This window comes from Epinephelus fuscoguttatus, linkage group LG23 (genome assembly GCF_011397635.1).
Source record: "Epinephelus fuscoguttatus linkage group LG23, E.fuscoguttatus.final_Chr_v1".
Lineage (NCBI taxonomy): Eukaryota > Metazoa > Chordata > Actinopteri > Perciformes > Serranidae > Epinephelus > Epinephelus fuscoguttatus.
The window spans coordinates 9,279,010-9,291,705 of NC_064774.1; the positions used below are offsets into that span (position 1 = coordinate 9,279,010).

The following is a 12,696-nucleotide window of genomic DNA, read 5'->3' on the forward strand; positions in this document are numbered from 1 at the left end:
AAAGTGAAGTTTCAACCTATCCACTACATACTAAACGTACAAATGTTAGGTACCAGTGGTTTGCAGAGACACACAATGCTAACATTTATTCTGCCAACTAGGTTTTTTGGACTCAAGTATAACATAGATAACTATATTGCGGCACACACTTGTGCAGCAGCTTTTGGCTCAGATGTCCTGTGTCTTTTGTTTCATGTTCTTTGTTGGAATGCATCACTTGAGTGTCACAACTAATTTTGTTGTATTTCTATGCAATGACAATACAGGCCTTCTAGTTTTAGTTTTAGTTCTAGCTGTAGGTGTGCATTTTGCAATGCAAAGTCATGCAAAGAGAGATGAAATGTTTCTGTGTGTCCAACCGTCACATGCAAAGCTATCTGGAGACAAAATTCAAATTACATCAACGTTTTACAGAAGCAATCCAGTGTCAGTGCTGACACAGCTGATGCTGAAAAAGGGCATCAGTGCAACATACTATACTTTCAACTTTATTGTCCCCAAAGGGAAATTTGCTTTGCAGGTAGGTAAAAACAAACACATAAAAACATAGAAAGCACATTCACACAAGTTTTGACACGACACTGAAGGGTAAGTACACAAATACCCTGGGGGGTGACTGAGAGTAGAGTGTAGAGTGCATCATAACTGTTCATTTTTTAAACATACATACGTGCATTAAATGGAGAGATGTCAGAGCGAGGGGGCTGCCCATGGACAGGCACCCTGAGCTGTTGAAGTCGGTGCCTTACTCAAGGGAACCTCAGCAGTGCCCAGGAGGCATCCTTGCACCTCTCCAGCCACCAGTCCATGCTCCATATTTGGTCCAGATAGCAACTATAACCAGCGACCCTCCAGTTCCCAACCCAAGTCTGTGTGGACTGAGCTACTGCTGTTTCTGTCATCAGCACAGGGGTGAAACTTTGAGCCCAAATCAGAGAAACGTAGAGGATTTTCTAGCAGTAGATTGCTTCCCTTCATACTATAAAAGCCTCCCTCCTGCAGGTCCACTGTGTCCAGCTGTGGCTGGACGGGTCTGACTCCTCAAATTAACAGGGAAAAATCCAGGCTAGATCGGTGTGTAGTGTTCTCATCTTTATGAACAACCAATGTAGTCTTGAGGAAACCACTTAGACTACAGGTCCTTTCATATGCTAAAGAGGAAAGAAAATGAGTAATTAGTCAGCTGTCAGCATGTTAGCATCATTGAAACACATAAACCTCAAAAAATAAAGGCTCTGACGTACCTCCCGTTTTTGATACTTGTGTATCAAATATCCTGTGACTCCAACAACTATGATCGCCAGCAAGATGCAGAAAACCACAATTAGGATCACTCTGCTCCGACTAGACAGCCCACCTGACAGGAGCAAACAAAAAGAGACGATAAGAGCTGATGTTAGAAAACAACAAACACACAACATGAATGTGACTCAGTGTCAGGTCTGATAAACTCTAAAGCTTTAGTTATAATCCATCAGATTTCAGCCCTGAAACACAAAATGCAGCGACTGTCTTGTGTTGTAGATTATCGGTGATCGCTGCCGGTGCTAAACTTAAAGACAGATATATTAAGTTTCCTGTGACTGCTTCACAATAAAAGCCACCTCATGTTTCACCAGTTGAACTCTTTTAATGTGAAGCAGCAGCAGTAGGAAATTAAGTATCAATGAGGTAAAATCACATTGTGTAACATGCAGACATCGTTCCCTGTGAGCCAGCTGTGCATGAGTACAATTTGAGTCCAGTGCAGGAATGGCGGACCCCGCCACTAACTAAGATAAAAACAGAATTTGACTGGCTATTGCTGAAAAAACCCACATCATTAGAGACATTTTGAAAATCTTATAACAAGGGTAAAGGAACTTAAAAACAACATGTTTATGCTGATAACATTAAAAAGTTGGAAATTAAAGACTTTTCTCTCCTCGCACAAAGTTGTAATAATTGTCTCACTTTTAACGTCTTTGTCTTCCGTTGGATCAGGCGTTTGTAGACTGATGGGTTGCAGTGGTGTTTCTGTTGTCTGAGCTGACTTTGGCTCTGGAAAAACAGAAAATCCAGTGACTTACAACTTTACATTTAAAGGAGACGACAGCAGTTTCTTATTGCTAGCAAACATATTCAAGGTTCTGATCTTGTATTATATTTGGCACTGTATAGACAAGACAAAATGTTGATGTGTTAAACTGACTTTAACTCATCTGTTGTTGCAGCTTTAATTTGGACCATCAACAACATTTCAACAGATTAACTCACCAACAACAAGATAGACAATTGAATACTGCGTTTGGCTCTTTAACTTCGGGATGAAACATTTGAATCTTCCTGCGTCTGCAAGCGTCACATTAATGATCTTGAGCGATATGTTGCCTTGTCTCAGGCCATCTGCGAACAGCGCTGTCCTGTCCATGTACGAGGAGATCTTCATGTCCGGGACCTCGCGGGTGTCGCGGTACAGATGCACATACTCGACCCGGCTCAGTCGATCGTTGGGGTCAGGCTGGAGGTCGGGCCTCGACCACTCCACCGTCAGTTGTGCCACGTTGACAGGAGGCTCCACGTGACATGGCAGGATGATGTCATCCCCTGGAGCAACCACGACTGGTTGAGATGGACCAATCACCTTCGACTCACCTGAGAAACAGAGGATACATTTAAAACCTTTTGGAATCTGCTTTGTTGTATGTTGATTAGAATACCTCGTGGATTTATCTCCACTATTACTTCCAAGTAATTCCAAAAGTTTCTATAAATTCATGTAAGTTTAAGTTAAGTTTGTGCTAATTTTGTGATAAATATAGGCTCTTGTGACTCTTGCAAGTGTTGGTGGTGATTTTTGTTGTTGTCGTTGGGCGGTGGTGGCGTGTGACTGCGAGTCACTCATCGGGATGAGGAAATCCACTCACTAGTTTGTTAACTCTCCTTAGCAAGCAGCTAGCTAGCCAGGTTGAGGTTTTTAAATCTAAATATCAGCAAACATGGAGGAAAGATGGAGGACAAAGGGACACTGAGATGAAATAGCATCCTGCTAGCTATACAGGCATTAGAGATAAACTGGATGACCTCCATGCTGCATCAGTTTTTTTAACAGGATATCAGGAACTGTAATATCCTTTGATTCACCAAAACTTCCTGGACAGCGGCAGTCAACCAGGTCCCTGTTTTTCTATTTGGCGATCTGACAGAGCAGAGGACTCTGGCAAAAGAAGGAGGGGACATGTGCTTTACGCTGAATAAGGACTGGTGTGATGGTGGGAGTGTGAGGTGCTGTCCTGTTCCTGCACCTTATTAGAGGTGACTGCAGTGCGGTGCTGCCCATGTTTGGCAACCATACAACAGTCTAACCATCTGTCTAGGTCCATGTATGGACAGTGTAGCAAATGTTGATGAAGAGTAGTGAATGATGAAGGAGATCACCCAGCAAGCATTTTTTGGTTTAAAAAACGTCTAATAGCCGTACATGAAGACTTGATGTCTAGGCTAAATCACGGGTGAATTTGGGCTGGCAGTGAAAATTTGGTAGGCGTCTAACCACAGCCAAAGTGTAGTCATCAATTAGACGGCTATGTAGCGACCATGTCCAAAAAATGGAGATATACATTTTTAAATTACTGTTGACTCTCCATACGTGATTGAATATCATCCCGCACGCCATCTGCAATGGCGAAAATTACATTCAATCAATTTCAAAATTAAATAGGCTAGATTTGGGTTACATGTAGCTAGACTAAATCAGAGCTAAATGTAGCCAATATGTTTAAATTACGACTGTTGCTTGCTGGGCATAGTTCAGATCATAGTCACAATGACTAAGCAGTTAACCGCATCTGTTGATAAATGTTTTGACTTTGCAAGAAAAATGACAAGTGCACTGAAGAAAACAAGTAGAAGTATGATATCAGCTGTCACACTTTAAACAATCATTTGTATTAGTGTGTATGTAGTGTCCTCATGGTGACTGTTTCCTAGCACTTATCAAAAGAGGATGTTTGATATGATAATCGAGGTGACATTCTGTGTGTTGATATCATTCCCTAATTTGGAGATTGTCTATCAGTAACCTGTTCATGTGTAGGTGATGTTCCAGACAAGACCTGCTCTTGACAAATCATACATGAGGGAGTGCAAGAACTGATGTAATGGGAGGACTTGTTTGTTGAAAGCACTCTGCCATACTATAAAAATAGCACTCTCCCTTGCTAGTCAGAGACCCTTCTGTTGTATTGTTGTATGTATGCCAGAATACTCTCCCAGGCCTGCCCAATGCATCACTGCAAACTCTAACAGCGGGAAGATTTAACCCAACAGTTAAATCATTCCACAACCAGAAACCATGGATTACCAGAACCATCCAGAAACACGGACAATTCTGAAGCAGCAGCCACCGATGTAAGAAGACACAAAAAAGACTAAATTATCTGTAATCTGTCTATTGTCATTTGCTAATCCAGGGACGAGTCGCGAGGGCAGCAGGCCAAGCAAAGCACCCCAGACGTCCCTCTCCCCAGCAACACTTTCCAGCTCCTCCTGGGGGACCCCAAGGTGTCCCCAGGCCAGATGAGATATGTAATCCCTCCAGTGTGTTCTGGGTCTGCCCCGGGGCCTCCTACCAGTGGGACGTGCCCGAAACATTTCTAATGGGAGGCGCCCAGGAGGATTCTGATCAGATGCCTGAACCACCTCAACTGATCCCTTTCAATGCAAAGACAAAGCAGTGGCTCTACTCCAAGCTCCCTCCGGATGTCTGAGCTCCTCACCCTGTCTCTAAGGCTGAGCCCAGACATCCTTCTGAGGAAACCAATTTCAGCCGCTTGCATCCACGATCTCATTCTTTCGGTCACTACCTGAAGTTCATGACCACAGGTGAAGGTTTGGGATGTAGATGGACCATTAAATCGAAAGCTTCACCTTTTGGCTCAGTTCTCTTGAAACTGACCTTAAACCAGGTGTGTGACACAGAACATGATGACCGGGTTAAAGACTAAACCAAAGGTAACCCACAACCCATATGATGTCATGGGTTTAAAGAGAGCGTGTGATTTTGTTCCAGACACCACAGGCTTGAACCAGCTTTAAATGGCTTTTGACAGCTGATCAGCTTAGGACACACTTTAAATCTAAAAACATAAACAATAAAGAGGAACAGAAGCTCAAACTTCTCCATCACATGCTATGTAGTGCTGTATATAGGTCAAGGTAAGGTAAACTTCCTGAGGGGCACTTTGAGATACAGACAGTAGCCATAACAGACAGTATGATGTAAGCATACAGAATCCAGTATGACACACCGTCAGGGCCACTGCTTGTTAAGATCAGCAATAACATACGGGACAAAGGAGGATCTGTAGCAGCTTAGTGCTGCATTTAGGAGGCAAAACCTCTGCCCTGATGGAAGCATCCAAAACTCAACATGGAGGGTGTTGAGAGTCTGAGACAACAGACCGAGCTTCAGAGGTGACCCTCTCTTCATACAGATGCTGGAGGTCATTTAAAGTAACACCAGTGATCTTACACCACAGCTTGACCACTTTTTCCAACCTGTTCTTGATTTTAAGGCTCAGATTACCAAACCAACAGACCATGTTAAAGGAAGGAACGGACTCGATCAAAGAAAAATAGAATAATTTCATGATCGTCCTTTCTACATAGAAACTCCTCACCTTCCTTAAAAGAATAGGCGTTGGTTTGACACAGGTGCACCTTGTTTATCGCCCACGGAAAGCAGCTGCACACGACATTTTCAGAACAAAATAAAACAGGCTGCAGTGAGGGTCTCTCTCCATGGGATATTTAAAAATAAAATTGTGCATTTAGTCCTTCTCAGGCAAGCTCAGGGGTTTAGTGTTGCTGTAGCCCACAGGAACAACGCTCCATGATGCTTTCCATTTTCTCAGAGTGAGGATAAGAATATATAGAGTTCACATACCCTGGTCATAATTAATACATATAAATACTTGAAGATCCACTCATTACTAAAAGTAAAAACCACTCTCTACTGACCAATCAGACTGCAGTGTTCACAGCTCCACCTTTTAGTACCAGATCTGTGTGTTAGGTACCCCAACAGAGGGGGGACCAAAAATGGGGACGGTACAGAACAGTTCCTTTGGTACCATCCACAAGTTTTTTTGTTTTTTTTAAAGATATTTTTTGCCTTTAATGGACAGGACAGTTAAGTGTGAAAGAGGGAGAGCGAGAGGGGATAACATGCAGCAAAGGGTCACAGGCTGAACTCAAACCCAGGCTGCTGCGGCAACAGCCTTGTACATGGGGCGCCTGCTCTACCACTAAGCCACCGACGCCGCCCATCCACAAGTTTTCACAGTGGAAACAGAAAAAAAAAAGCGTGACAAACTGAACTGAACCGCACTGCTCGGTGGAAACAGGGCCTAAGATGGTGCCCAGATACTTGCACTGCTGCCACCGGCTCCCCCTTTATCCAGCAAAGAGCAGGACGACAGGGCCTCCTCTGAAAATCAATAAACATCTCACTGGTCTTAATGTGGAGGAAAGAGTGGCCACACCAAAAAAAACCCAAAACAAATTCATCCAGCACTGAGTCATGATCATATTCTGATCCATGAAGAAGGCTTACAAATACTCGTCCGCATACCTAGAGACGAATCTTGATGAGTGATCACTCTGACATTCATTTGTGTATTTGAGAAAGAACACATCCCTGGGGGGATCCAGTAGAGGATAGATGGGTACTGGACTGTATGATGATATGCAAATGTTGAGTTTCTCTTCCAGTATCTAATGCAAACCAGCAGTGCCACAAAGTCTGCTTTGACACTGTCAGACAGATGTTAGTTAAATTAACCGAGGTGAAGTTAGTTTGGCGTTGGATATTCAATAGATATTCCCATATTCATTTTGGGTTCAACAGTGATTTCCACCTCCCTCTCATAGGCAGAAAACAGTGAGCAACATACAGTAGAAAGGTGGAATACCCCCAGTTGCCAACACACACCCAAACACTCACTCCTGTTTTAAAGGAATTTCAAAAAAAATTAATTTGGTTTTCAGTGAAAAAAAAAGTCTATTTTCTTCAATAGCTTTCACATTGCTGGACCCAGACACCCCACACCAGTGTAGAATGGTTTGTCCACCTGGGCTGTGTAAGGAGAAATAAGAAAATAGACTTTTTTCACTGAAAACTGATGGAGTTTATTTAAAAAAAATGGTATAAAATAGAAAAAGCACTGAATCCATTTAAAAAGAGGTGTGCCTTATTAGCACCTTGGCATTAAACCATATGTTTTTACTGCTGAGCTCATAGTTAAATGTGTCATAGCCTACTGGACGACATACTATAACAGAACATATATATGTATATATACATATATACATAAATTTGTATGACATCAGTTTATCAATCAATCAATCAGTTTTATTCAGAAAGCTCAATATCAAAAATCACAATTTGCCTCAGAGGGCTTCCACATCCCTCTGTCCTCAGGACCCTTCAGTTTATTGACCTGTTGTAGACAGTATTAGAGCATATGGATCATTTCCTAATCAATGATCATGATTAATTCAGCAGATCAAGTCTGAGCACTGTCACAAAGAAAAACTACACATAACTACATATGTCAGATTAGAACATGACAAAAGCAAAGTTCATTGTCATATACAGCTGTTTAGATGCGTACACTCAGGAGATTAGTAGCCTATAGTAAATTAGTTAGAATAGCATTTTGTAGTCGTTGCTATGGTAACAAAACGATGCCAACGGCTGATAGGAGAGCTTACCTTTAACAGGTGTGAATCCACACAGCAGGCAAAGGACGATGAGGTGAGGATTATAGGCGACATTGAAACACTGTTACTGAGCTCCTCCATGTCCATTTAAAAGTGTGCGACCGTAACTCAGACACACTGATGACTAACTTCAATCAAGCTGTGCAGGTGGAAAGTTTCGTCTAGTCCCGACACATTTCACCAGTGACCTCACTGATCCTCCGCCTACAGGGGGAATACCCGTGCTATGTCGTCGTCTCGTAACATTATGATACTGTAATTAATCTATATTCATTTTCTTGCCCTCTAGCAGCGAAAATTAAATGATAAACACTGGTAATAATAATTATATTTGAGCATAAACTGTTTATTCTTCAATAAGTTGTGTGTGGTGCAGCAAACAAACTCACCTGAGGACGGTGCGAGCTACTGGAGTTACTCAGTCCATGATGGGCACAGTTTGGGGTGTGATCTTGAGTCAGGATGAGAGGTGCACTTTGTAAAAGAGAAGCTGGAAGTTAAAAAACACAGTGTGGTCTGGTCATGTTCCATGTGGGCTGCAGAATCACTTCCTTGTTCAATGGTTTGAGTCTCACAGATCAAGCTGACGGAAAGAGGAAGGAGGGAGTGTCTTAAGGGCACAGTATCAACCTTTTAATTCGATATTTCATTGTTTAATATTTGTGTATTGTCTTGTTTTTAAGAGTTTCAATGACTACAGACAAGTTATTATTTTCTTTATTTACTTGGTAATTATAAGAGTCAAAAATTACATTCGCTTTTCATGAAATGATCCAAATCAGAAGGTGGATTTAATTAATATCCTCACGTGCTTCTTCACCTTTCTCTCACATCATGATCACAAGATGTTATGACTCCGCAAAATTCTAATCTGAGTTTTGGTGATGACTCACAAAGCTCAGTGCAAGTCATTATAAACAACAATACAAAATATACAGTATCTTTTTAAGATATAAGAATAAACCTTATATTATGGCAGGCCTATTTTCCAAACACAGTAGTTTGAATTAATTGAATTTGTGGCTTAAACATTAAATATAAAGATTCAATATAAAGAAATATTAAATATAAAGATTCAATATAAAGAAACATTAAATATAAAGATTCAATATAAAGAAAAAATAAATATAAAGTAATATGATTTTTCTAAACTTTATTGTTTTTATAGTAGCCCAGAATGGACAAACCAAACCAACAACCCGGACTTTTACCCAAGGGCCTGTGTTTGCTTCCAATGACAAAACAATGTTTTTTCTAAACCCAACCATGAGCTGTTGTTGACATCTCGGCGTTGGTCACGGAATGTCAACGGCAAACGCAGAAGGATAGCATGTAATATGTAGCCATGACAGTCTTGGGATGAGAACGTGCTGAAATGTCTTTAATTTCATATTTCATCAAAATAAAAGTCCTCTGCTTAGGGCTTAGGAAGTCATACTTCTGCGTCACAACAATACTGTCTGCACCCACATAGAGCCTACACTGGAGCCTGATGTGCACCTCTCCAGATATGTAACCACACGTTGCAGTGACGCAGACCTCCTGTCTATTTCTGTAAGCTGAAACCATTTCCCTCAGTGGAAACAAAGCTTTATTTACTTTAATTTCACAGATAAGAAACAATAAATTGTGAAGACAATAAAGCCTCCACTAAAATAGCATTTTAAGTCTTGTGTGTGATTTATCCTGGCTTCATATGAGCAGAGGAAATCTCTGCTAGTCACTAGGCTAATTTATACAATGTAAAATGCCATAGGCTTGTGCTAATAACGTTAGCATGTTGTATTTGTTTGGAAAACGTGTTTAGTATAAGACAGTTGTTTTGTCAGTGAACCTTGTGAGTTGTAATGGAGCCAAATTTTGTAACAGTACCTTTGTTAAATGTTGCTGTTGTCCCTGGCTTCATATGAAAAGAGGAAAAGTCTGATAGCCACTAGGCTAATTTATACAATGTAAAATGCCATAGGCTTGTGCTAATAACATTAGCATGTTGTATTTGTGGGGAAAATGTGTCCAGATAAAGTTAAAGTTTAAGATAAAGTTTGTCTGTGAATGCTGTGAGTTATAGTGAAGCTGATTTGTGTACTTGTGTTTGAAATTGTCTCTATTAAGCCATGTTTAATGAATTCAAATAAACACAAGAAGTTTGTGCTCTAGAGAAAGGATCAGCACTCGGTGAATAACCTCCTAAGCCCTATGATAAGCTGTTATGGCAAGGCTTAACTATACAGACCAGTGAGCGGTGATAACTAACATGTCTTTGGGGTCATCAGGTGGGAACCTCCTTTCACCAGTGTTTCGTCTAGTTGGTCTCATGACACCTCCAGGAGGCTAGACAGTGATCTCTGGCGTCCCAGAGACACTCCCTTAATGCCAGCTCTCACTGCTCCCCGCACCAACCCAACAACCTCCTTTACCTTACTTACACATGGCTTTCTCAGCCCAAACAGCACTGCCACCTTCAACAAACCCAGACTCCGTACATGTGAGCTCCAGGTAGAAGCAGTGCTGATACTACCTTTCCTAGCACATTCACCACACTCTGTTTCACAGGCTACATAGCATAACTACGATATAAGCTAAAGTTAAAGGAGATAAATAAACTTACAGGATCAGCAAACACACTCACCTTGCAGCATGGTCTCAAACAAAAAAGATTCAAATAGGCCACTCCCACACTTAAATAACCTTCCTCTTCCTGGACTTCCTCCTGAGAGGAAGTGGATCTCTCCACCTGATCTCAAGGAGTTATGTACCCTGTTTAGTAGCTCCCCCTGCTGGCCCCCAACTGACATTATTTCTACACTTCCAGATCCATTGGCTACACCTAATTGCTTCATCTGACATTTCCCTCACTGTCTTCCTCAAACTCTGTCCCCGCACTCAGAGTTCCCCCAGGAGCGAGACAGCTGATCTTGCTATGAATCCCCTACACCCCACTTCCACTGGACAAATCCTAGTCTTCCATCCTTGCTGCTCAGCTTCTGCTCCTAAGTCTGCATATCTAAGCTTTTTTCTTTCATAGGCGTCTTCCACTGAGTCTTCCCAAGGAACTGTCAGCTCAATGAAATAAACTGTCCGTTGAGTCACTGACCACAACACTAAGTCAGGCCTCTGCCTGGTACAAACTATTTCCTGGGGAACAACAAGCTTTCCCCCTAAATCTACTTGCATTTCCCAATCACAAGCACCTTCTAGGCAGCCCCACCTTGCCTCCTTACTAACTTATCTCTTCTGTGTTTCTCTCCTCACGGACAAACTGAATTGCTAAACTCCTATCCTTAACACCTTCCGAATTCACCTGTCTTCGTTTCCCTTCGATGCCTGCAGCTAAACATTTCAACACCTGGTTATGTCGCCATGTATATCGGCTTTGTGACAAGCTAACTTTACAGCCTGACAAAATATGCTTTAAGGTTGCGTGAACACAATGGGCATGATGGGTCCTCATTTACCCACAGTTTTAGGTTCTGGGGGGTTGGTAACACATCGTATGTAGCCCCTACCAGGAATCTAATACGATTCTCCTCCATACTCCACAGGTCCCTCCAACTGAGCTTCCTCTTCTCTACACTTTCCCAATTCAACCACTGTCCCTGTTTAGCCTGGGCCACTACCTTTGCACCCCTTAGTACCTCCTCCTGTCTGATCTGTTCCACAACCAGCTTTCTTTTATCTTTGAGACCTGCTGTATTCCATACCGGTTTGCCTGAGATACTGGCAGCTGAAGTATCCCTTTTCCATACAATGTAACACTACTTAGGTACCTAGGAGTGCCCAACCACTTCCTAATATAGGAGCTAACCGACCTTTCAATTCTCTCCACAACGGATATTGGAATTTCGTAAATTGACAATGGCCACATTAACCTAGGATATAGCCCAAATTGCAAACACCACAACTTCAACTTTCCTGGAAGTTCTGATGTGTGTTTAATGTGTGTTTAATTTGTGTTTAATGTGTGTTTAATTTGTGTTAAATTTGTGTTTAATGTGTTTAATTTGTGTTTAATGTGTGTTTAATTTGTGTGTAATGTGTGTTTAAATTTGTGTTTAATGTGTGTTTAATTTGTGTTTAATTTGTGCTTAAATTGTGCTTTATGTGTGTTTAATTTGTGTTTAATGTGTGTTTGTGTTAAATTTGTGTTTAATGTGTGTTTAATTTGTGTTTAATGTGTGTTTAATTTGTGTTAAATTTGTGTTTAATGTGTGTTTAATTTGTGTTTAATGTGTGTTTAATTTGTGTTTAATGTGTGTTTAATTTCTGTTTAAAGTGTGTTTAATTTCTGTTTAATGTGTGTTTAATTTCTGTTTAATGTGTGTTTAATGTGTGTTTAATTTCTGTTTAATATGTGTTTAATGTGTGTTTAATGTGTGTTTAATTTGTGTTTAATGTGTGTTTAATTTGTGTTTAATGTGTGTTTTTCACAGGAACCTGCTGCCTACTAGTGTTTTGGAGGTGTGCCTGCAGAGTGACACAGACACACCACTGCACAGGTATAAATGTTTACAATGCCACAGGCCATGTGTGTGGGCTCTGCATAGAGCTGACACACAAGTATAAATCTTGAGTGGATGTTTCAAATACTGAGGGGGATGCACCAGCAACTGAAATACGCAAGTGCTCATAACTCAGTGGTTATTATGAGTCAAACTGACTTCAAATGTTGTGCAGTGCATCTCCTTCACATCCCTTCACATTTGCTATTTAAAAAACAAATTGTGGGTCACCAGGTTAAAGAAAGTAAAACATGTGACATTTGTGGTCAGCTCAAGGATGTGTCGCAGCCCCTCAGGCTGCCACTCAGTCTGTCAGTCGACCAACAGCCAAGCAGCATGGAGATCACAGCACTGTGCACCATTATCGGTGAGTACTATATAATGTTTATGTGCATTATTACGAGACAAATATGTGACGTGTGTATGTTGGCAT

At 41.3% G+C, this 12,696-nt stretch overlaps 1 protein-coding gene across 1 annotated transcript in view; it reads right to left on the reverse strand.

Annotated features, from left to right (window-relative positions):
* Positions 1–472: 472 nt before the first annotated feature.
* The window catches only part of LOC125884451 (myelin-oligodendrocyte glycoprotein-like), a 75,058-nt gene continuing 62,834 nt past the window's right edge, over positions 473–12,696 (reverse strand). The window contains exons 2-5 of the mRNA XM_049569419.1: positions 2,257–2,634; positions 1,954–2,040; positions 1,245–1,357; positions 473–1,151 (exon numbers count right to left, since the gene is read on the reverse strand). Of these exons, the coding sequence (XP_049425376.1) occupies positions 1,128–1,151; positions 1,245–1,357; positions 1,954–2,040; positions 2,257–2,634 (602 nt within the window). The 3' untranslated portion in view covers positions 473–1,127. The remainder of the gene's footprint in view (positions 1,152–1,244; positions 1,358–1,953; positions 2,041–2,256; positions 2,635–12,696) is intronic.